This window comes from Aphidius gifuensis, linkage group LG2, assembly GCF_014905175.1.
Source record: "Aphidius gifuensis isolate YNYX2018 linkage group LG2, ASM1490517v1, whole genome shotgun sequence".
In the NCBI taxonomy this organism is placed as follows: Eukaryota; Metazoa; Arthropoda; class Insecta; order Hymenoptera; family Braconidae; genus Aphidius; species Aphidius gifuensis.
The window spans coordinates 29,755,050-29,779,841 of NC_057789.1; the positions used below are offsets into that span (position 1 = coordinate 29,755,050).

The 24,792-nt window shown below is 22.9% G+C and overlaps 7 protein-coding genes and 1 non-coding gene across 9 annotated transcripts in view; 3 read left to right on the top strand and 5 right to left on the bottom strand.

Moving 5' to 3' along the window:
- LOC122850084 (disintegrin and metalloproteinase domain-containing protein 10) overlaps nt 1–8,512 on the bottom strand; it is a 34,178-nt gene extending 25,666 nt beyond the window's left edge. For both annotated transcript variants that reach the window (XM_044149094.1, XM_044149093.1), the window contains exon 1: nt 8,247–8,512. In XM_044149094.1, the coding sequence (XP_044005029.1) occupies nt 8,247–8,310 (64 nt within the window). In that variant the 5' untranslated portion in view covers nt 8,311–8,512. The remainder of the gene's footprint in view (nt 1–8,246) is intronic.
- Trnak-uuu lies at nt 3,652–3,724 on the bottom strand. The gene has a single exon. It is a non-coding gene; the product is annotated as a tRNA-Lys (tRNA).
- A 797-nt stretch (nt 8,513–9,309) lies between the features above and the next one.
- Nucleotides 9,310–10,613, bottom strand: LOC122850200. Its single transcript, XM_044149281.1, has 4 exons — nt 10,325–10,613; nt 9,990–10,255; nt 9,830–9,924; nt 9,310–9,551 (listed from the first exon to the last, which is right to left on the bottom strand). The coding sequence occupies exons 1-3, from the start codon at nt 10,497–10,499 to the stop codon at nt 9,844–9,846; spliced, it is 522 nt and encodes a 173-aa protein (XP_044005216.1). The 5' UTR covers nt 10,500–10,613; the 3' UTR covers nt 9,310–9,551; nt 9,830–9,843.
- A 1,075-nt stretch (nt 10,614–11,688) lies between these two features.
- On the top strand, nt 11,689–13,909 carry LOC122850201. Its single transcript, XM_044149282.1, has 2 exons — nt 11,689–12,707; nt 13,720–13,909. The coding sequence occupies exons 1-2, from the start codon at nt 12,432–12,434 to the stop codon at nt 13,897–13,899; spliced, it is 456 nt and encodes a 151-aa protein (XP_044005217.1). The 5' UTR covers nt 11,689–12,431; the 3' UTR covers nt 13,900–13,909.
- Nucleotides 13,910–14,117: 208 nt separating this feature from the next.
- LOC122850162 (ubiquitin thioesterase OTU1) lies at nt 14,118–15,634 on the top strand. Its single transcript, XM_044149233.1, has 3 exons — nt 14,118–14,932; nt 15,004–15,320; nt 15,397–15,634. The coding sequence occupies exons 1-3, from the start codon at nt 14,527–14,529 to the stop codon at nt 15,610–15,612; spliced, it is 939 nt and encodes a 312-aa protein (XP_044005168.1). The 5' UTR covers nt 14,118–14,526; the 3' UTR covers nt 15,613–15,634.
- Nucleotides 15,635–16,237: 603 nt separating this feature from the next.
- On the top strand, nt 16,238–23,045 carry LOC122850120 (protein Lilipod). Its single transcript, XM_044149149.1, has 6 exons — nt 16,238–16,658; nt 19,881–20,145; nt 20,230–20,333; nt 20,421–20,547; nt 20,633–20,701; nt 20,771–23,045. Exons 1-6 carry the CDS (start codon nt 16,599–16,601, stop codon nt 21,715–21,717), a joined length of 1,572 nt encoding a protein of 523 aa, XP_044005084.1. The 5' UTR covers nt 16,238–16,598; the 3' UTR covers nt 21,718–23,045.
- On the bottom strand, nt 23,027–24,060 carry LOC122850161 (yrdC domain-containing protein, mitochondrial). Its single transcript, XM_044149232.1, has one exon. The coding sequence runs from the start codon at nt 24,058–24,060 to the stop codon at nt 23,113–23,115; it is 948 nt and encodes a 315-aa protein (XP_044005167.1). The 3' UTR covers nt 23,027–23,112.
- Nucleotides 24,021–24,357, bottom strand: LOC122850217 (DNA-directed RNA polymerase III subunit RPC10). Its single transcript, XM_044149299.1, has one exon. It carries the CDS (start codon nt 24,345–24,347, stop codon nt 24,021–24,023), a length of 327 nt encoding a protein of 108 aa, XP_044005234.1. The 5' UTR covers nt 24,348–24,357.
- Between the last annotated feature and the right edge of the window lie 435 nt (nt 24,358–24,792).

The following is a 24,792-nucleotide window of genomic DNA, read 5'->3' on the forward strand; positions in this document are numbered from 1 at the left end:
ATAAAAAATAAAAAAAATCCAACAATGATAATAAATAAATATAAAAAATTGAAAAGAATAAAGAAAAATATTTTAAAAAATAAATAAAATAAATTGGTAAAATGCCCGTAGAAAAATGGATGAAAAAGAAGAAAATCCTTTTGATGAAAAAATAAAAGTGACTGAGAGAAAATTCGTATTCACATCTCAGGTACTTTGAAGTATGGAAAATGTGAATGCAAGGTGCATTGGAAACGTGTATCGGAAGCAATAGGCGATGGAATTGGATTCATGTATATATCATTGTAGTAGATGAGGGGGTTGATGGGGTTGGTAAACGTGTTGGCAGTAGCCAATGTATTTTAAACATTGAATTGGTATACAAAAGAGTGACTGAGTTTAATGTCTACAAGTCCACAGGGGTGAAAAAAAAAAAATGGAATAAAAAACAGCTGTAACAAAAGAAAAAGAAAAAAAATAAAGAGGGTTGAGGGGGTAAAAGTATTACATGAAAGTATGCAACAAGCTGAAGAACAAGTAGAATAAAAATAAGAAAAAACAAAAAAATGTAGATGCTTTTCCTCAGGGACAATTCCATCGTCATCCAATCTTATAGTTTCTAACAGACAACTTTCTCAACTTTGTGCTTTTCTCTTCTTCTTTATTTTCAAACTTATACACACACCTTATTCTTTTCTCATCGAAGGTGCAAAAATAAGAAAAAAAAATATATATAAAAAAGCACTTTGAAGTGATATGTCTACCACTTTAACGACTGTACTCAAATTTTATTCTTTTTTTTTTTTTTTTTTTTCATTTTTAGCTCTGTCATATCTTTATTAGTCTGATGCAAAAAATTATATAGATATTTCAATTCTAATTAGTTTTTAATATGATAATTTTCTTTAATAAATAAAAAATTTATTAAATTTTTTTTTTTACTGTTAAAAGCTTTCAATTAAATTATATTTTTTATCTCAATTTATTTAGAGTTTTTGATATGAATAATTAATACTTATCTGATTTTTATTTTTCAATAAACACAGAAATATATAAATGATTTTATTGATGATATTTGTGTTCACGGTTAAATTGATGCAAAAAGTAATTATGTATAATTATTATTAATGCGTTTATAAATGTGCTTGTTTTTGTGAGATATAGATACGTTTATTATTATTAAATTGTATGTCATTATTGCAATAGGGGTAATTGCTAATTACAATCAATTGAATTTATCAAAAAATAGAAATTATTTTACATTAAAAAAATACTATAATTGTTAAAAAGTGAAAAAAAAAATTATTAACATGATTTAAATTTGAAAACTAAATTCGTAAATAGTCACTCGAAATATCTGTTTGAGTAAATATAATAATAATTATTATTATTATCATACACGTATATTTTTTAGTAATAATATCATTATAAAATAAAATAATATTAGCTAAAATTATTCGCAAGTAGATGATGCGATGACACGCCTGAATAATAATGAATGTTTACGCTGGTTTGAAATTCGTGATGCCTCTTAAATTTGCATCAAGTTAATTCCCAGTAGCTATACTATTGTTTTTGTTGAGAAAAAATAATATTCTTTGAATTATCAACGCAAAAATAAGACTATAAAAATGTAAAATAATAATAAAAATATTGAAGAAGCATCTGGATTTGAAAGAACTAGGTACATTTGCTGTATAAAATGTTTGATCGGCCATTTTACAAATGCGCATGAGCACAAAATGGCTACAGACAGGGTATAATAAACACTGTATATCTGTATTATACATGTGAACATATAAAATGCATGATATCTCTGTATAGGCACTGATAGCAATTGAAATGAGCATGAATGGAAAGAGGAAATCGTATCGCTCGTGTGTCTCGTCTGGCCGGAAACACATCGGACATTTGTGAACAAAAATTAAATGTATATAGTAAAAAATATATTCCAATACACTATTCTGTTTAATTTTATTGAATCTAATATGTCAATCATTGGAAAAAAAATTTAATAAAAAAATCAAACATGAAAAGATGCGAAAAAAATATAAAAGAGATAGTGATCGATAAAATTAAATTAATGAGCATGCTATTCATGATTTGATACCCAAACAAACAGCAGGAAGCTATAGCCATTGTTGTGAACAATAAAACATCAATTTTCCTAATTGAAAAAATAAATAAATAAATATTATTATTATAGGGATTTCACATAAAAGAATTTTATCAGTGTGACATAGAAATTAACTCGTCTTCAGAATTTTCCAATGCAAAATTAAACGCATCCAAATGAAAGAAAAAAATCGAATTTTTAATAAGTAGAACTGTACTTGAGCACTTTTTAATCTGCTCGAGAAAGTTTTTCAGATCAAGCAAGATTCCTACAAAGAGCCGAAAGAGTTCAATCTTTTGGTATTTTTTTTTTTTTTTTCTATCTTGATGCTTGGCTTCGCAAGCGAGTCTTTCAATAGTGCAATCGAATTTTTTTTTTATTTGTCTATTTCGCCATTGTAAAATTCCAGCTCAGCATTATTGCTTTTGCCAAAAATTTTTTATTAACGAATATTTTTACACAAAGATTTAATATAAAATAGAGAATTAAAAATTCTTAGTTTAATTTTATTTACAGGATTGTTTAAATAATTTTCTTTTTCGTTTGTTTTTTTTTTTGTCGGACTAAGGTTTTTTTCGGGAATAAAAATAAATAAAAGTAAGGTCAACGAACGTTTTCAGTGTACGTCCTTTTGAAAGGGTCAGGACAAAAAAAAAAAAAAAAAAAGATGCTAGTGGCAAGACCCTCCAGACAGACGATTAGAAACAAAAAAAAAACGAAAAATAATAAAAATGAATAAAAAAGAAATATAATCGAGAAAAGAAACAAAAAAAAAAAAAAAATGGGCTGAAGCTCCTTGAGCAACTGGGGTATTGTTGAAACAAAAAAAAAATTTAAAATAAAAAATGCGATAAAGATATATGATGAAAACACTTGCGGGAAAAAATATAGCTGTACAAGCTATCGACCTAAATCTGATGGCAAAAAAAGAAAATTCATAATAATGATAAAATAGAATAATATTAAATCTATATTTGGATCAATTAATGAAGGATTTTTATTTCTCGTTAATTGACACTTTTTTCTCACTGTAAAATATTTTTTATAACGTGAAAATATTTTATTCATATATGGCAATATGAATAATGAATTCTATCGAATGATTTGTGAAAAGTTAATTTGTGTCATTTCATGAATAAAGAACTGACGAACCGTAACACCTGAGCTATTATATATTCAATATTTTTTTTATCCTTTCGATCAAAACTATATTGTTGAAATGGACAAAAATTTAAATGCAAAATTTAGATTTTATTTTTCATGATGTACTAGATTTTGCAGAAACATCTGGTGCACAGTTTTTTTCGAATGTTTTTTTCCCTAGAACAGTGGATGTAGAAAAATTAAAAAAACTTTCAGCCAGGATTAAGAAAACTTTTTTTAGATGTGCACTTTTTGGGCCAGTCTAGTGAGATGGTCAAGCACAATGCCAAGATAATTGACACTGAACTGGAGGGGAGATTTCAATTTGATGGGTCTACTGATGGGCCCCTACTACTGGTTTTGGGACTGAGTTTACTGGGCCTTGTCGTACATTGTAAAAATGCAAAAGAAATCGCCCGAACAGGGACTTGAACCCTGGACCCTCAGATTAAAAGTCTGATGCTCTACCGTCTGAGCTATCCGGGCAGGCTTAAAATCGTCATTTTTCCAAACACGTCACGAATTAATTTTTTTGGAATAGCAGAAAATATGGAGAAAAAAAATTACGAGTTAATAAATTGTTAATAATAATTAATAAAATTCTTCTGGCATTTTCATCAAAATAGGCCATCAAAATTCATCCAACCATGAAATAAATAAATACAAGAAAAATATTAAAATTAAATAAAAGAAACTAGAATAAATTTTAACTTAAATTGAATCGTTAAAGTGATGTAACACACAAGTATTTATACTTGAAAAAAAATGGAAAGTTTATTAGAATAATTATGATGGTATTAGACTGACAAAATCTGGGTCATTTGAAATATTATTTCATTGAGGAAAAGTAGTGAAATCTGGGCCATTGTCAATATATTATGATAACCCATGTATTTACAAGTAAATAATAATATTAAATAAATTAAATTATATATAAAATTGGACTATTTCAAAAATAAAATCCAGTGCACAATTTATGAAGAAAAAAAAAATAAAAAATGTGAGGCTAACATCACTAGAATGATATCTTTTGCGTGCAGCACGTAGTAACATCATCGACCCTTTTAAACTTTTAAAAAAAAATTAAAAATAAATCTCAACTACTAAAACTATCACTTCCTCTTCTTATTAAAATTATTATTACCATTTAAATAACTACCTATTAAATTATTATTTTAAATAAATTATTTTTGAATTTTTATTTCGTCAACGAGATAGATAAGAGTATATTAATTTTTTTTTTTCGACTCAAGATTAAAATGACCCAAGGGAAGTCATAAAGATTATTGACACACTTGATTATTTTTTTTTTTTTTATTATTTCATTTATGTATTTTATAAAAAGTAAAGTATTAAAATGACAACGAGTTGATTTCAGTGTTAAATATCATAACAATGTTCCAAGTCACAAAAGTGTCATGGGAAAAAGACAAGTGCTTGCAATTTTATCATTCCAACAACAAATTGTCGTGACAAAATAAAAAATAAAAAAAAGACTCTTAAAATCTTCAAGTAAACTTGTAAAATTTGTATTTATTTTTATTTATATTTCCTGTTGTTATTAACGTTGTTTATAATTTTGTTTATTATCTAATTTTTATTTATTTTTTTTCTCGCAATTTCTTGAGCAATTTAAACCACAAATTATTCATGAAATTGACACTTGCATTTATCCATGAAATTCAAGGTTCATTTAAAAATTATTTATTTATTTTTTTTTCTCATGATTGTTTAACGTTAATGAATTCTTGTTAAATATATTGTGACATGATTCTTAAATTAATAAAACCGGTTATTAATTTTTTATTACCACCAGCTAATTTTATGTAATTTTTTTTTTTATTTTTAATTTCTTTATTTATTTATCAAGGATATCCTTGAACACTGTGATTTAACTATGAAAAAAAAATACTCGTCATATCTTGATTTTCTAATCTCGAGCGTGAAAATATATCTCGAAAGAAAATGTGTGTGTTTGTATTTGATAAAGAGGAAAAAAAAATATAAAAAATTATTTATTTCTCATTTGTGTGTGGGAAGTGTACAACGACCCTGAACGACTCAAGAATGATTGGAATGATAAAATTTTTATACAGCAAGAAGGATTAACGGACAAATAGAACGAGGGTTTTTTTTTTTTATTATTCTATAAGCTACCCTAAAATACCAAAAGTCAAAGATCCTTTGCGGCCAACAAACAAAATACTTGAACTTATTTTTTCTACAACCTTGTTATCCCTTCAAACTGATCAAAAAAAAAATACTCTCATTTTAAATTATCTGGTATCGTCAGGCTTTGATCCCATCAAAACTTTTTTCATTTTTACATCAATATTATAATAATAAATAAAAAATGTAGATGTAAAATGTGAATTAAATAATTGTATTAATTTTTAAACTGCAGAAATTATCAATATTTATTTTTTAATATCTAGAATCAGCTTGACAGAAGAGATATAAAAAAAAGCAGAGAGAAAAAAAAATAATCCTTCATGCTTTAAAGCTTAAAATTAAAACCACAATTTATATACGTCAAAATATTATTTAATTTATTTTATATTTTGTTAAATCAAGGATCAAATGTCAGTGCTTTTATTTCGAGACTGTTAAAAATTTATATTATTATAAAGTCGTTGAACTTTTTAATAGTTTTATTTTTATTTTAATCAAGATGTTATGTGGTGGGCAGTCATGTGTGTCTCATTCAATATTAAATTTCTCATCAATTGTTTAGTAAAAAAATGTATCTCAATTCTTTCTTTTGGTAGTAAAAAAATATTTAATTAAAAATAAATAGAAACTATCGGAGCTGATATGATGGATTTAATGGAAACTAAATAATTTTATTGATTTTTTATTGATTTTTTTATTTAGATTATGTGGAGAGAAGTTGACGTGAGTTTTTGAAATGTGATTTAAAGTGACATAAACTGGCTTGTCTCGAGGAGAAGCATCACACATACTCCAATTTAATGTCAGAATATTTCTGTCGCATTTATATAACCTTGACAACCGACAATTGTAGAGAGACAGTCACAAAAATTGCGAGTAGGTTGATGATGAACACGACCACACACCACACAACATGGCAAAATGCAAAAAAAAAAAATATATCTATATATAATGTCAATGACCTTTCAGAATACATTGTTTAAATAGTTTTATATATTTTTTTTTATATAGAATGTTATTTAGATATGTTATTTATTTTAATAATTTTATTTGTTGAAAAATTTATGTCGATTTTTTTTTTCTTAGTAATTTTTAGCAATTAAAAATTATTTCATAACAGGAAATTGTAAATTCTATTGTATAAATCTGTTGAATAATTTTTAAATTCATTTATCTCGTGAGGTTTTAATTTTATTATAATAATTTTGTAATAAATTACGAAAAAAAGAGAAAATAAATAACGAAAAATTAAAAAGTGAAAGAAAAAAAATTTGGAGAAAATTAGAAATGGAATTACTATTTTTATCGACAACAAATTCAAAGCTACTTTTCGTTTTTTTTTTTTTTTAAATCAATTGAAGTATATTTGATGAAAAAAAAATGGATAAAATAACTTCAAAAAGTAGTGCTTGAATTTAAAAATAAAACTTCAATTTACTTTGAATTTTTTAAAACTTTTCGTGTTAACACGAGTTTTAAAATTCTTTATTTTTTTTTTTCAACAAATATTTTCATTTTAAAGTGGTCTATTAAAATTCAATCAAGTTTTTTTTGAAAAAAACATCAAACAACAAAAGATAATAATTATAAATAAAAAATTAGAAAAAAATTTTTTTTTAATATTTAAAAAAAACATAATAAAGTGGCAACTTGTGGTTACTCTAAAATGCAAATGATGCAGAATCACGAATGAGTTCAAAGAACTGGTTTTGTAATATGAGATGAAATGAAAAAAATTAAAACCAACACATCTTTGTTACACATGATTGTTCTATCTCCATATGAATATCATTTTAATTTGTTTTTTCTAAATGACTTTTGCTCATTTTTTTCTCATTCAACAGAATGATGAGTTTATCATCATCTTGGTTTTTTTTTTAAATCAGGATTCCCCACACATTAACAAGAAAAATATATCCAAAAAAAAAAAAAGGGAAATGTAATAGGGTCTGTCATAACCGACTTGTAACAAACAGAAAGTAATACAATTTTTTTTTTTAATTTTAAAAATTTTCATTTGCTTTCGATTGCAAAATTGAACGGTTGATGCACGCACGTTTGTATAAATGTTGCTATGGAAAAAAAGGAAACAAGCCAACCATGAAAAACCCTTGTGATAAAATAATACTAACAATAATATTTTATATTCTTGAAAAAACATCAGATGCCAAACAAAGCAACCAAGAGTTTCTGAATAATAAAATAATATAAAAAAAATTTTTTAATAAAAATTAATTCACAAGTTAATTAATCAATAAATAATATTAATAATAATTAAAAACATTAAAGTAATAAAAAAATTAATAACCTGCTAATATAATAAATTAATTAAGTAATCATTTAATTAATTAATTAACTATCTAATTAATAAATTGGATAATTTTTAAAAATTAATTTCGCGAAGAAAAAAAATCATGTTTAGCACTTTTTTTTGTTTTTTAAATTAATGTTATTTATATATTTTATATTTAATAATCTTCTCAGACTTCCTGAACAACCGAGATGTTAAAAAAATAAAAACCATCTGCTGTCCAGTGTCATCATACATAAAGTAAAATCCGATGATTCATATCTCAAGAACGTGTTTGATGTACGCGTCATATGTTTCTCACGTGTATGAACACCATTAAATGTAAAAAAAAAAAAAAAAAAAAAAAAATAAATTTATAATATATAATTTTAAACAATTAATCATTCTTCAATATTTATATTTTAACAATAGACTATTTTACCGTTAATAAATAAACTTGGCATAATAAAAAAGAAAAAAAAAATATAAAAATATTTCTCATTGTGTGTTAATAATTATTGTTAAAAAAAAAATTATTTAACTTACCACTTTCGATGTAGGGAACAAGTAGCAGTAGAAAAAGTGCATATCCACAAATATCACTTGGCATTTTAATAATATTCCTCAATAACTTCAATGAAAATAAAAAAAATAAAATAAAACTCGACTTAACTTTATTTTACCCTGCCCCCCCACTTTTTCCCCCCTTATTAACCAGTAATAATTCAAAAAAATAAACAACAATAATATCAATAAATAATGACTAATAAAAATAAAAAAAAATCACTTATTTATTGTACACACTTGATAAACAAAACAATTTTTTCAAACGAAAAAAAAAAAATCACCACTAAAAATATTTGAACACTTTTTTTATTTTCACTAATAATTAATCATTTAATTATCAATCAACAAATAAATTTAAATAATAAAACAGTAAACTAAAATCAGATGAGAAATCAAAAAAAAAATATTTTTCTTTTATGATACACTGTCAGGTTACGCCATCGCGTCTGACGAGAAAAACTGAATTTTCATTTTTTTTTTTTCCTTTTTTTTTTATGATTTAATTAATAATTTTTAATTTAAACTAATGTAATCACTTGAAACTTGAGAATTACTGAATATTACAATGATATTTAATGATAAGTTGATATTAATGTATTAATTTAATAATATATATTTATTAAATAAACAAAGAAAATTTATTTTATTTTTTGTCATTGTTGACACTGGGTATTCACTGATTTATTATTTTATAAACTCACGTCAAATTTATTTGTAAATTAATTATACTTGATTAAATTAAGGTTAACCAGTTTATTTGAATTATTTTTTTGTTTGTTTATTTATTATTAATATTTATATTGTTTCTTTATTTGACGTTTTTTTTGTTAGGAGCATCGCACAGCAACACTCACATCAGGATGCGCGATACTCAATGATAACTGGTCCAGTATCGATATAATATCGAAAAAATAATACGATACTATTTTTGAGTCGATATATCGTTGAGTTGTTTAGTTTTTTTGATATTCATTTAATGAAATATCATAAAGCTGAAAATACTTGATAAATATTGATGAATTAAATTAAAATTGAATAAAAATTTTTTTCTGTTTAATTTTTATTTAATTTCGTTGACAATTAATAACGATTATTTCGATATTAAAAATAATTGCTGAAGGTAATCGACTGAAGGTGGCAGTAGTTCATGAGAAATTAAAAAAAAAATAAAATGGCTGAGTGTTGTTTGGACCAATTGAATTGCAGAAAAACAAACGCATGCGTGGAACTTTGGTTTGGCTTCATATGGCTTTTTTATTGGAGGGATTTGATTAAACATGGCAGCTGCATTTTTGATTTGAAAAATTAATTTTTTATTTTAGTGTTTTGATGAAGAGGCTAATTATTTATTTAGATATTTATTTAGAGTATATAAAAATTTTATATGAACTAAAAAAAAAATATTTAAATTTAAATTGAAATTGATTTTTATTTTTTATTATTTTTCTGATTAATTTTTTATTTTTTTTAATAATATTAATTTTCGACAGGAAAATTTGTGTTGAAAATATTAATCCTTAATTAGTCAGTCTTTTTTTAATATAAATAATTAATTTTCTCACCATATTTTTGAACCTCATTGATGAATGTCAGTAGATTTTTTCCTCATGAAATTACAAAACAACGGTTGACTATCTTTTTCAGGGTGAAATTGCATCTTAAAAATTAAATAAATAAATAAATTAATTAATTAATTAATAATAAACAATAAAAATCTATTACCAAACCAATAGAAATATTTTGAATAGAAATATCATCTGATCCATGAGTTATTTTATTCTTCAATGCCTCTGATATTTTTCCAGTTGAATTGACATAATTATTGATGGCATTGATACTCATCATGCACTCAGTGATAGCATCATTGGCTTGATTAATATTATCATATTCATCTTGGCATGTTACTGTTGATTTATCAACAACAAAATTTACATTTTTTTCAATTTTTCCTGTCATTGTGTTAACCTCTCTTTCAATATCATAATATTCTAAATTAAAAAATTAGTGTCAATAAATTTATATAAAATTATAGTCAATTAAAAATCATGAAAAATTACCTTTTGTTAAATCACTTAAATTTCTAGACAACTCGTCATTATTTTTTTCACTATTTTTCTTTAATTTTTCAAGTCGATTGAGAAATTCAGTGACACATTTCAAGAGCGATTTTTCCATTCTTCTTGAACCCGCATTATTTTTATTATTTTTATTAAAACTACTCTGACAAATCATTACAAAATTAATTTATTTCAATTAAATAATTTATTGGAAAATAAATAATCCATCTCTTTTTCTTAAAAAAAAAAAAAAAAAATTGTTTCTTTTAAAATTTAATTTTAGCCAATATTAATTTCCATCGAAACTTTTGTTTCTTGTAATTATCAGCTGCTCTAAATTCGTACGAAAATAAATATAATTTTTCTGATAAATTTAATGACTCATAATGACGCAAAATAATTTATTTATAATAATTCCAATAAAATATAAATAATATTTTTTAAATTAAAAACAAATAACAATTCATCGCACGTTGATAATAATAAATGGAATTTAAATTTTTAAACTATTTTTTAATCCAAATATTAACAAGGAAATAATTATGCATTTATCAGAAAGACAAAATGTTTGTTTATAATTATACCTTTATAAATTAAATAGCAGGATATTAAAATTATAATCAACATGCAAATATATAAATGAAAAAAAATTATCAACTTTTATTATCACACATATGCATTTACTAGATCCACGTAAATTAATATTTCTTTGAAATAAATTTCAGTTTAATTTCCATGAATCGGCAAGAGCAACTGAAGCCTCGTATTTTTTTATTATTATCTTGTCATCAGTACAATCAGCCACTCCCAAATAAATAAAAAAATAAAATACAAAATTTATTTTCAAGAAAAATATATTTCAAAAATAATGTCAATTATTAAAAATAGTATTTGTGATAAAAATTTATAATTACAATGTCATTTTGATTCACCTGATTACAATTGTAAATAATATAATAAATTTTATTTTTTTTTTTTAATATGGATTGTTGGTGACACATTGATATCCATCGATAAAAAAAAATTACAAGAAATCTCTGACTCTCACCAATTTACACAAACTTGGTATTAAACAAGATAATAAAAATTATCTCATATCGTGTCCCTGAAGATAACACATATTCACACAATAATAATAAAAAAATAAAATAAAAAAAAAACAATTATTATTATTTATTAATAATTTATATAATTTAAAACATTTCACATTTTTTTTTCAAGTGAATAACATCTATTTTTCATTTAAATTTTTCTATTAAATTTATATTAAAAAAAAAAATAAAGATATATTTTTAAATACCTGATTAAATTGTTTATAATAATTTGTAATAAATTTTTTTATTTATTTATTAACTTGAGTGTATTTTAGAGTGTTGGGATTTTTTTTCGTGTTAATGTTTTTTTTTCAAATTTAAAATGACATAGGGGTTTTTGAAATGATTTAGAAGAGTGACAAATTTTAAATGATGATGGTGAAGATGATGACGACGATGATGATGATGGTGGTGATGGTGATAGAAAAAAGAAAATTTTAAAATCAACCTGGTGATACATTTATGATTGTGAAACACTCGCGGATATAATTTCCTGTCGATAACATTTTTAACGTTACAAAAAGAAATAAAATATAAAATGTGTTACTCAGAGTCCAACATACCCAGAAAATATAATGAATGAGGTGTAAAGTGTGGTCCGATATTGTATTATTAAATATATTTTTTATCTTTTATAATAGTTCAGTGATGTTTCAGACACGATAGCTCGATGATGTTTTATTGACATGTCTTGTAAAATTTTTAATAATAAAATTTTTTTTTATATTATCTTTTAATAAAACAACAATATTAAACACTGGAAATTTCCATCAATAAATCAAGTGCAAGTTAAATTAAATAAAAATATAAAATTATTATGGAAATTTGTAAATTAAAAATTTTTAAAAATTCGAAATTACAAGGTATTTCGAAAAAGAAAAAAATTTAAATTATCTATAAAGAAGTTATTTTGAAATTAAAATATTAATTTTTGCATTTGAATAAAAGAAGCTTTGGTGATAGATTTTAGAAAATTTATTTTCACTTGAATTATATATTTTAAAAAGACAGAAATGAGTGGATATGTTGGTGTTCCGATTGACCGTAATTTTTTACTTTTATCAGCCATATATGCAATTCATTGTGTGTTACTTCACGTATTTCTACAACCAATTGATGTTGCAAGTGTAACAATAGACAAAAATTATTTAATAAAAATGAATATCATTGATAATAATACAAATTATCATAATATTAAAATCATTGACAATACATATCGAATTAAAATTAATTCCAGTGACAGTAAATCTACAATTATCGATGAAAATATTGTGTTAGCACACCAACAGGTGAGACATCGTGAGATTACACTCGCACCTTTTTTTTTTTATCATTTTTTTACTGGTTTATCTTTTGATAGTTGGCAAAGCCCCACTGTCAATCGATTTATTCTACAAAAAATAAAACATGATTAAAAAAAATTGTACATATCTATTTATTTTATTATTTATTTTTTTTTTTTTATTTTAACTAAACGACTAATTAGCATGATATGATAACGATATACTTAACAAAAAATTATTCTTATCAAAATATTTGAAATCAAATAATTTGCGTGAAATGTAATTACTAAAGAAAAAAAAAGAAAACAACTTGTTGAAAATTTTCCACATTAATAAAATATCCAACAAAAAAAAACTGATTAAAAATATTTGACAAAAAAATATCAAGTTTACGAGAAAATAAAAAATAAATAGAATAAATAAAAATTTGATGGAATATTTAAAATGTACATTATAAATAAAATTAAATTAAAAATAATATCAGCATCAAGTTGCTAAAATAAAATGACAAATGGATTTATTTTTAAGCTAATTAATTTAAAATTTATCCAAGATGGTATGATAAAAGTAAATTTAAACAAAAAAAAAAAAAAATCAAATAAATTATTAAATTCATGATTTATTTATTATCATCAAATCATTATGTTTATATTTTACTTGGCTTGGATTCATTTCATAATGATTAATTTTCATTTCAAATATTCCAAATGTTTTTTAAACAATCACACTCTACAAAATATTTTGTTTTTCAATTAAATTATTAACCAGGGTATTTGATTAATGTAATAATATGATTGGAAAATTTTTGTTAAAAATATTTTAATCATGTTATTAAGTCGTGTTGTTTTATTAATTTTTTTTTATTTAATAAATAATTTCTTGTCTTAATCATGTTGATTGTTTATAAACATAACTAATTTTAAAAATAAAAAACTTTTGAATTACTCATTTTTTATAAATAACCAATACTTTATATTGATAAATAATTATAATAAAATTTTTTTATTTCTATTTTTAGACAAAAAAAGCAGCGATAAAATTTTTATCAACAACAAATATGCCAGAATCATCATTTATCAATTTGCATAAATACACTAAAATAATGATGAATATCATGAAAAATATTAGTCCAGCAACGTGGGGAATAATTTCTGGATGTGTTGTTTTTCTTTTAACATTTACTGATAATGTGCATTAACAAATACAACAACAACTATAGTAATTTGTTTAAATAAAAAAATAAAATAATGATTTACTTATTTTTTTAAATCTATTGTGTTGATTTATTTTTTCATTAATAATTTACCTTTAATTATATTTTTTTCTTTAAAAATTAATTAATAAATGATATCATGTTTTAAACAAATTTTAAATTTAGTTTGTTCACTTGTCGCTTGGCGTCTTCAATCGACTCCATTTTTTTTTTTTTTTTTTAACCTCCACACAAAATTCTTGGTAAATCATCAAAATATAATTCATAATAAATTCTAGTACAATAAACCTGTCACAGATAATAAAACTGTAAATATTTACATATAAGCATAAAAACAATCTGTCAAAAGTGAACATTTTATAAATTTTTAAACTTCAATTATTATAAATTAATTAAAAAATGATAAAAAAAATTTTTATTGCGTAAGAGCATCAAGCTATGTCTAGACCACTAAAAAAAGGTAAAAAAAGTAAAAAAAATTAGCTAAAAAAAAGCCTAATAAATACTCCCAAATTATTAAATAATTTATATTTTAAAAAAAATTTCATAAATAAATTTTATAAACAAAAAAAAAACGAAAAAAAAATTATTTTAAAATAAAAAAAAAAAAATATGGCTGGTTTTGTGATAAGAGTAAAAACAAAAAGTGGACAAAAAGTTGTCAATGGATTGTCATCAAATGACACTGTGTTACAGCTTAAAAAAAAATTATCTGAATTAACTGGTTTTAAAATAAATTTACTTCATGTACTAAGTGGTTTTCCTCCAAAAACAATAAATCTTAATAATGAAAGTTCAACAATAAATGATTGTGGAATTGTGTCTGGTGACACATTGATAGTTGAAGAAAAACAACAACAACAACAACAATCACCAATTGAAGATATTAAAAAGCCAGAATCACGTTCACATATTGTTGATAGTGAGGGTTTCACTGAGGCATCTGGTGTTTTAATTAAAAAAATTGTTCCAGCTGATAATTCATGTCTTTTTACAAGTGTTGGCTATGTTTTAAATGGTACAAAAAATATATTATTTAATTATCAGTTATAAAAAACTCGTATTAATTTAATTGCTTATTATTTTCAGGAAGTATTGATTCAAATTGTTCTGGTTTTATGAGAGAACTTATTGCAAATGCTGTTGCATCTGATCCAGAAGAATATTCAGAGGCAATATTGGGAAAACCAAATAAATCATATTGCGAATGGATTATGAAGCCAGATTCATGGGGTGGTGGTATTGAAGTATCAATATTATCAAAATTTTATGGTCTTGAAATTGTTGTTGTTAATAGTGTCAGTGGAATCATCAGTAGATTTGGTGAAGATCAACATTATTCACACAGAGTATTTCTCATTTTTGATGGTATTCATTATGATCCACTTTACATGGAGCCATTCAATGTTAGTACCCTGATTTATTATCAAATATATTTGATGATTAGTTAATTTATTTTTTGTGTATATCTTTTTGCAATAGGGAGGAAGTATACAAACTCTATTTCCAACAAATGATGAACGTGTGTTGCTAGAAGCAACACAATTGGCGAAAGAAGCTAAATCTAGTCGTCAATTTACAGATGTACAAAATTTTACAGTTAAATGTATGGATTGTATGGTTGATTTAAGTGGTGAAAAAGCAGCAACTCAACATGCTAAAGATACTGGTCATACTAATTTTGATGAAATTAATTAATTTATATTAATTTCATTTGTTTTAAAAACAAAAAAAGACGAGTATAAAAAATTGAGTAAAATTAACTTAGACAAACAATTAATTAATCAGTGAATTTTAATTCTTTTTAATTATATAATTGATTAATTAATATTGGTTCAAAGCTTCAGACAAAGCTTCAGACACAAAACAATAGCTTAAATTGTTTAAAAACATTTCGATTTTTTTTTCTATAAATTTGGGGGTTTTTTTTGTTTAAATAATAGAAATATACACAGAATAATGGGTTATAAATTAAAAATTTATATTGTCATTATTTATAGGTACAAATTTATATTAATCAATATATATTTAAATATTTGATTATTATTATAAACAATTATTGTACTGATGAAATAAATAAAGCTATTTTACGTACAATTATAAAAATTATTTATTTAAATATAAAATAATTGTTTAAATAAAATAAAATTAATTATTCAATATATTTATTTTTATTTATAGGTATATTTTATAAACAATTGTTTTATTTATAAACAAATAAACACAGCAGTCGATAAAACAGTTAATGACAAGATGGCGTTACTAACCTGGAAAAAAGGTGTATTTTTTTTTCATTGTAATATTTTTTTTCTATCAAAAATTTATAGATTTCATTACAAAAAAATTCTCAGTCACAACTAACCACCATCTCGGATTGTTCTTTATTAAAATTACACGTAAACAATAATATATTAATTTAACAAAGACAATTATAATTATTATTTTAAAACAAAAAAGACAAAAACAACAACAAAAAATACACCAGTCAATGTGATAATTTTTTTTTAGATGTGAATTTGTTAATTAAAGTAAAAAAAAGCAATCAATTTTGATAATTAATAATTATGTTGACATAATATTTATAAAAGTGAATTGAATTTATTGTTTTTTTCAATGTAAAATGTCGTTGAATTTAACAGTGTTATATTTAATCAAAAATAAATTACTCAAAAACAGGTGAAAAAATGGATGATGATGCAGACCTTAGGGAACAATTATTTCACAATACTGTCAGGGAAAATATTGTGAGTATTAAACAACAACAATAACAACAACAAAAACATTAATTATTTATATTAATTTTTTAAATATTTTACAAGCTTGTTATTCAATTAAATAATCTAATTTTAAACTAAAGACAGTGACCTGTTTTTTCTTAATTTTTTTATTCTCAAGTTGTTTATCTATTTATTTATTAGTTAATTTATTTTTATTTATCTAGCTAGTTACTCGTATTATTCAACAAGTCATCAAACAAAATAAAAATTTAACAACTGTAGTAAAAAAAAAAAACATTTTACAGTGTGTTAAAATTTTGATAGCTAGCCAAATAAATTTATATTTTTATATTATTTTTTTACCGTTATCGCCCTTGATTTTTTTATCACACTGACCCCTGGCAGTCATCAAAAATTACAAATCAATTTTCATGATGATTGTAAAGACTTGCTCTTTTTTAATTATCAAATAGAAAATTATTCTGTTGGATAGTCATGATTGGATTGTCAAAAGAACAATGACCCAAGTTTTAACAGAAAAATGAAAAATAAAAAAATTTCTCAGTTATTTTTTGCTTATTGTTATTGTTTAATAATTATTATAATTTTATTCAATGGAATTCCATCGTCTACATACTGTTACTGACGTATTCGCAAAACGACATATATTTTTTCTTTTTTTTAATAATCAAGTTCAAGGTAGAAAAAAATATTCAGAAATTTACTGAATCAGCACTTTGAAATTTTATTTTATAAAATAATAAAAAATATTTTTGTTATTTTTTTCTCGTATCATCATTCTTGAATAAACAATAATTTTCAATTTACGTAAAAGAAAATAAAAAATCAGTTACTAATCTCAACGTTGAAAAAAAAAAATAATATAAAGATAAATTTATTTTTCTTTTACAAATAATAAATATAAATTTCGATTTTTCCTCTGTTATTACGCAGTTGGTCGAAAATTTTATTTATCAAATAACAAATTAATTAAACCCAGAGAAAATTATTATTGAAAAAAAAAATCTTCTTTAAAAAAAAACATACTTCAAGGCTGAATAATTTATAAATTAATTAAAAATTATAAAATAATATTGCATCATATTGTTGAGTGTTCATCAACCTCAATAAATAAATTTATCAAAAAAATTTTATCATTAATTTATTCTTATCAACAAAAAAAAATATATTCTATTATAAAAAAATTATAAACAATAATTTAAATAATTTAACTTGAAAAAAAAAAATCAAAATATTCTTTATTTAATAATTAATATTAAACAAAAGTTTTTAAAAAAATTAAATAAAATATTTTTATTTTTTTCTATTGATTTCCGTGTGTTTTTTCTTGATGGAATTAAAATTTTAATTCTAATCTCAAGGTCACGTTGTCATACCAACCGAGTACTACAATAAATTTATTGTATTTTTTTATTATTATAAATAATAGCTATTATTTGCACGACTAGAAATATTACCGAGTTGAAATCACTTGTTAAATTTGCTCATTGATAGTCGAATTGTTTAGATGAAATAAATAGAAATAATAATAAATTTATATTCAAAATATTATCATTATGACATACATTTAAACATTGAATATTTATAATATTTATATCATTTATATAAATGATATATTTTACTGATAAACAAAAAATAAAATGTTATAATATTTATCATCTCAGTTCAAAGCAAATTATTATTTACAATGAAAACATTATTTTTCTGGCTTCTAGTATTTTTTTATTTGTTCTACTTTCTCATCAACTAATCCATCAACATTTTTATGGCTCTTTTCAAGGACAATATATTTACTATATTAAAAAATTATTAATAATTAATTTTTTTCATTTAAAAAAATTCCTAGAGATGAATTTCTTTTATTTAAAATTTGTTAAATATCAATTTTCATTTAATTTTATAAATATTTATTCAATTTATTTATTTATTTATATTTTTTTTTGATGTTTAAAAATTTCTATTGTATGCAAGATAATTTGTACTTGAATACAAATAAGCCAAACCCATTTTAAAATATAAAAAAAAATAGTTGAAAAAATAAAAATAAGAAATAAAATTTCTTACAGCATTAGTTCGTGTCGTTTTTTGTCTTTATAAATAAATTGTTGCAACTCTCGTGTGTCATTGCACCGGGTTAATGACACTCAAACATGCTACAAACCTTATTTCATTCAATTTAATTTACTATTATATTATTATACTCACTTGCACATACTAGCCATCATTTTATAAAATTATTTTCTTTAATATCCGCTCGAAAAATTCGTCTATAGAAATTTTTTTACTTTATTTAATTTAATTGTTAGTACAGATATTTGTAGTAAAAATTTTATTAAAATCTAGAAAAAATTAAAGAGACTTATCAATATTTTCGTTCGGAATTTTAACAATTATTTCGCTAGTAATTTTTCGATTTGGAGATATGTTTATTTGTCAATATTTTTCAACTTGAAAATTATAATGAAGAAGACAACAGACTTATAAGTCTAGAACACAACAATTAAATTTTATAAAAATATTTGTACTTTTTTTTTTTTGTCAGTGTTGAAAACAAAACAGAAGCCAATTGGCAATTGATATCGTTTATGACACAAGCAAGATTAACGTCTTGTCGTTTCACATGCCGGATTACATATACATGATTTTTCTTTTGCAATTTTAATTTATAATAAATTGATAATAATAAATAAATAATAACATAATTAAATTAAAAAAAAAAAAAAAGAACAATTTACAAAATTTTTTTCTTTTATTGTTTGTGTAGAAATATTTAAAACCCTTGATTATAATTTATATTTCGCTTGAAATAATGAGCTGAGCATCCGTTTGTAACAGGAAAAGGCTTGGCTCATTTTATTTTAATATATATATTATTTTAAATATTAAAAAATACCACGTGGATGTTAGTTTTTGATGTATGTGTTTAAATTGTTGAAAAAATTTTAGATTAACATTTATGGCAAGCCAACATATTCCAACCGGTTACACCAGTCTTTTCTTCATCATTCAGCCTTTTTTTTTTTTTTACAAATCCTTTTTTTTTTATTGTTTTTTTTTTTTTTTAATATATCTTGGGCTAAATATAAATTATTTAAATTTAACTAAATATGAATTTCATTTTACTATTTAAAAAAAAATTATTTAATAATAAATTATTGTTAATATAAATAACAACAATAAAAAAACAATTTACTATTTATTAATTTACTTGTTGCTTTTTATTTTCAGATATTCCTGTTACTTTTTTTAATTTTGTGCACATCAAGCTATGCACTGATTGCAAGATTTCGTAGAAAAGATAGAGAAGATTATTTTTCAGTTGATGAAGATGAAGCAACTGTTTATAGAATAAGCCTTTGGTTGTGTACAGTTGCATTGGCTGTTTCAGTTGGTGCAACATTACTTTTACCAATTTCAATTGCAAGCAATGAAGTACTAATTATTTATCCAAATAGTTACTATGTCCAGTGGCTCAACAGTTCCCTCATTCAAGGTACAAAAAAATACAAAATAAACCTTTAATTTAACAACAATAATATTAATTAATTTTATATAATATAATTATTTATTTTTTCAGGACTATGGAATCATGTATTTCTATTTTCGAATTTATCATTATTTGTTTTTTTACCATTTGCTTATTTATTCACTGAATCTGAAGGATTTGTTGGCTACAAAAAGGTTTGTATGATAAGAAAAATATAAAATTGAATTTATTTATTTATTTATTTATTTATTTATTTATTTATTTATTTATTTATTATTCAGGGTGTTAAAGCAAGAGTATGCGAAACAATAACAGTCCTTGTTCTACTTGGAACACTTGTCTTTGGTATGACATATGTACTTTCAGCTCTTATTGATTATCAAAAGTCAAGTCTTCACACATTGCTCAGTAAGTTATTCCATAAATTTATTATCTATTCTCATTATTTTTTTTCCTTATCATAAAATAAATTTTAATTTATTTATTGTTACAGATTTATGGAGTTACTATTTGCCTTTTTTATACTCTTGTGTATCTTTTGTTGGTGTTGTAATGTTACTACGTAAGTTTATAAAAAATTAAAATTATACAACAACAATAAATATAATTATATTTTTGTTTTATATTACAGTATGTACACCAGTAGGTTTTGTACGTTTATTTGGAGTTGTTGGTTCATGCCTAGTAAAGCCACAGTTTCTACGTAATTTAGATGAAGAATTTTTCGCGTATCGTCTAGAAGAAGATTGTATAAAACGTCGTTTGGATCATGCAAAAGCTACTGGTAATTCTTATGTATCACCAATGCCAATGTCACCAGCATCTTGCAATATAATGCCAGATGATGATGAAAAATTATTAAATCCAAATCCAAGTTTAATGATACTACGTAATGGTGCATTGCAACGTGGTCTAACAGAGCGTTATCAAGATGTTAAAAAAAAACGTAAATTACTTGATAAACAAAGAAGAACATGGTGGGTCAGACGTACACTTGTATATCCATTATCAATGTTAGCATTATTTATATTATCAACAACAACAGCTTTATTAGCTGTACAAAATACAATTGAATTATTAATTGGTATTAAAGCATTGCCATTAAGTACACGACAATTTACACTTGGTATTAGTTCATTATCAAAACTTGGTCCAATTGGTGCTGCTGTTGAAGTTGTTGTTATACTTTATTTAGCAGCAACAAGTGCCATTGGTTTATATACATTACCAGGTGTTAAAAATGTTAAGCCACATGTATCATCAACACCTTTAACACATTTAATTGCAAATTGTGTTTTATTACTTGTTTTAAGTTCAGCATTACCATTATTATCACGTATTCTCGGTATGACTAATTTTGATTTACTTGGTGATTTTGGACGTATTGAATGGCTTGGAAATTTTAAACTTGTATTATTTTATAATATTATATTTGCAACTGCTGCTATTGGATGTTTGACAACTAAATTTACAGCAACAGTTAGAAATGAAATTTATAATAGACTTTACTGTAGTTTTATAGGATTATTTAAATTTAAAAAAAAAAATCGTATGGTATTCTCGACAAAAGAAGATTAGACTGAATTTTATTTTTCACTTTTTTTTTTGCTAATTTATAAATGAAAATTTTTAAATAAAATATAAAAGACACTGTTTTTTTTTTTTTGATAAACAGAATAAATACTGGAGATTAACGATGTTTGTTTTTTTTTTTTTTTTTTAATTTAAATGTTTTTTTTTTTTTATTTTTTCGTTTGATTTTTCATCAATTTTGTAGGTTTTTTTTTTCTAATAAAAAGGGCAAATTAATAGCGATGTAATTTATATGAAAAAAAAAGAAATATTTAAGCCCAAATTATTTTAATAATTGTTGCAGTATTGTGATAATTGAGTGAGTGATTTAAACAAATTGAATTTGTGTGTGTAAAAGTGTGTTTTATACGAAAAAAAAAAAGAACAATATCCAAAAAAAAAAAAATAGCTGTATTGTTTTTTTTGAATTTAGTATTATGAAAAATGGAAAATTCTAAATAATCATTTACTGGAATAATATTTATTACCCGTGGTACTAAAATAATTGATTTGTAATTAATAATTATTGATGAAAAATAATTATGGTGCATTGTTAATGCAAATGAACTGTATAATATTTAAATGAAAGCAGATAATTATTGTCAGGGGCACGTGCCCATTTCTCAGGTTTAATATAAAATTATATTATGAATTTTTATTTTAATTTTAATCATGAAATATTGTTGATGATTTTCGCCTGACAATCCTCCTGACACAAAACTGCTGATAAATAATGTCAAATTAATTTTTAAGATAAGATTAAAATAGGTTTTTTTAAATATATTTTGAATGAATTTTAATGTGATACGAATTCTCGTCAAGACAATATTCAAAATATATATTGCACTAAAAATTAATCTCATTTTTCTTTTTTTTTTTTTAGTTTATATTAAGTAAAGGATACATCATTGTATATATGTATTTAAATTTATGATAAATTATTGTAAAAACATACTCAACACACGAGTTTTATTTTATTTTTTAAAATTAGTTATTAATTTTATTTATTTCAGAAGGAAATTATTTTTTAAATAGTTTTTATTTTAAATTAACTTGAAATTTTTTGAATAAAAAAATCCCAATTGTTTATAAATAAATAAATTAATTAAATATTAATTTCAAGCATTGTTAACAATAAAATCATTAATTAATTTATTTATTTATAATTTTTTTTTCATGTAAATTCAATTCATTTAATTTTAAATTTTATTAAAACAATTTTGTTTTGTTCATTGCCCCGATTTTCAACTCATTTCATTATCTTGATAAATAAATTATTAATAAATTGCTATAAAATAATTTTAAACAAATAAATAATATAAAAACCAAATAAATTTTTAATTAATATTATTTTATTAATATTTAAATTACACACAAACCATTTTAATATCTAATTTCTTTTTAACCAGCAATCATTTCTTCACATTCTTTATCAGCATCAGCCTCATCACCCTCAACAGTTTCATCTTCATTGTCATTTTCTTCATTATTATCATCATCATCTTCATCATTATTAATTTTAGGGTTCCAAGTATATTCTGTTGATGTAACTCCATGCCTGTAACAATTTCTCACAACCCTTTCAAAGCCTGCACCTTTTCTGATAATACTAAATTTCATTGGCTCTGTAAGATCAACAACAGTAGATCCAACTCTGAATGAATCATTAATTTTTTTTCTATTAACAATTGTATAAAATATACCACCAATATTTGGCCATAATTGACGAAATTCATTTGTAACTAAACTACTTGGTTGATTACTCAAATTAGCACTTGTCAATGCCAATGGTTGTTTAATAACTTTACAAATACTTCTTATAAATTTTGAATCAGTAACTCTAATACCAATAGTATCTGTACCTGGATTTAATGATGAATTTAATATTGATTTTCTTTTTAAAACAACTGTAACTGAACCAGGTAATAATGCACCTAATAAATTTTTTGGTAAATGATCAATTTCAGCCCAATTATGTATATCACTTATACTTGATAAACATATTGCTATTGGTTTATTTTTATCACGTTCTTTTAATTCATATAAATTATCAACACAATTTTTATCTTGAGCAAGTGTTGCTAGACCATAAACAGTATCAGTTGGTACTGCTATTATTTTTTTTTCCAATAATAATTCAATAGCAACTGCCAATGATCTTTCACCACCAATAAAATAATGTTTTGCATTATTATCCATGTATTCAATTGATGCTCTTGCTTGATTTAATGTTTTTTTTAATGGTGGTAAATAGTTTGCTTCGTAAAAATTACGTTTAACACTAAATTTAAATATATTTGATGATAATTTTAATCTCGCCAATTGTGAGAACATTGAAAATTGCAACATCGGTAAAATATTGTTGCTGGTTCATCAGCTGAACGTGTTTGTATTTGCATATAAAATGCACGAGGATGATAACACTTTGGACAAGGTTCGTCAGTTGAATCAACGTTATCCCATGCAGCAGCACCACCAAGAACTTCTTCAACTTCTTTTAACTTTGGATATATTCGGGTACTTAATTTTTTTTTAATATTAAATACATATGGACAACTTTTACATGAAAATTGCATACCAGATGTGTCCTCATCAATACTCAATGTGTTGCCACAACTTCTGCAGAATAATAACATATTTTTAAACCTAAAATTAACAATTTTATATTTATTTTTTTAAATATTTGTTATTAATTATTTTTTATATTATTTACCTTGATTTTTTTATTATGTATTTAATTGCATTAAACACGTGTTGTATTTTTAATCAATTTATTTATTTATTTTTTGATGATGATGATGATGTTGAGTTGAATTTTAATCAACAACTATTAAATATTGTTATTATTTATTAATAATTTAAGATTTTTTATGATTATTTATAGTTGTTGTAAGAACTTTTTGTATTTTGTTATAAACAAATTAACAATTTACAAGAGAAAAGGCTGATGTAAGCGATGTAAAGGATGATTCGTAAATACCATCAATTCGCATTGAGGTTAATTTGACGTCACAGTTCGGGCCAAGTCGGAAAATAATGATAATAATAATTTAAAAAAAAAAAAAACAATAGAAAAGTTCA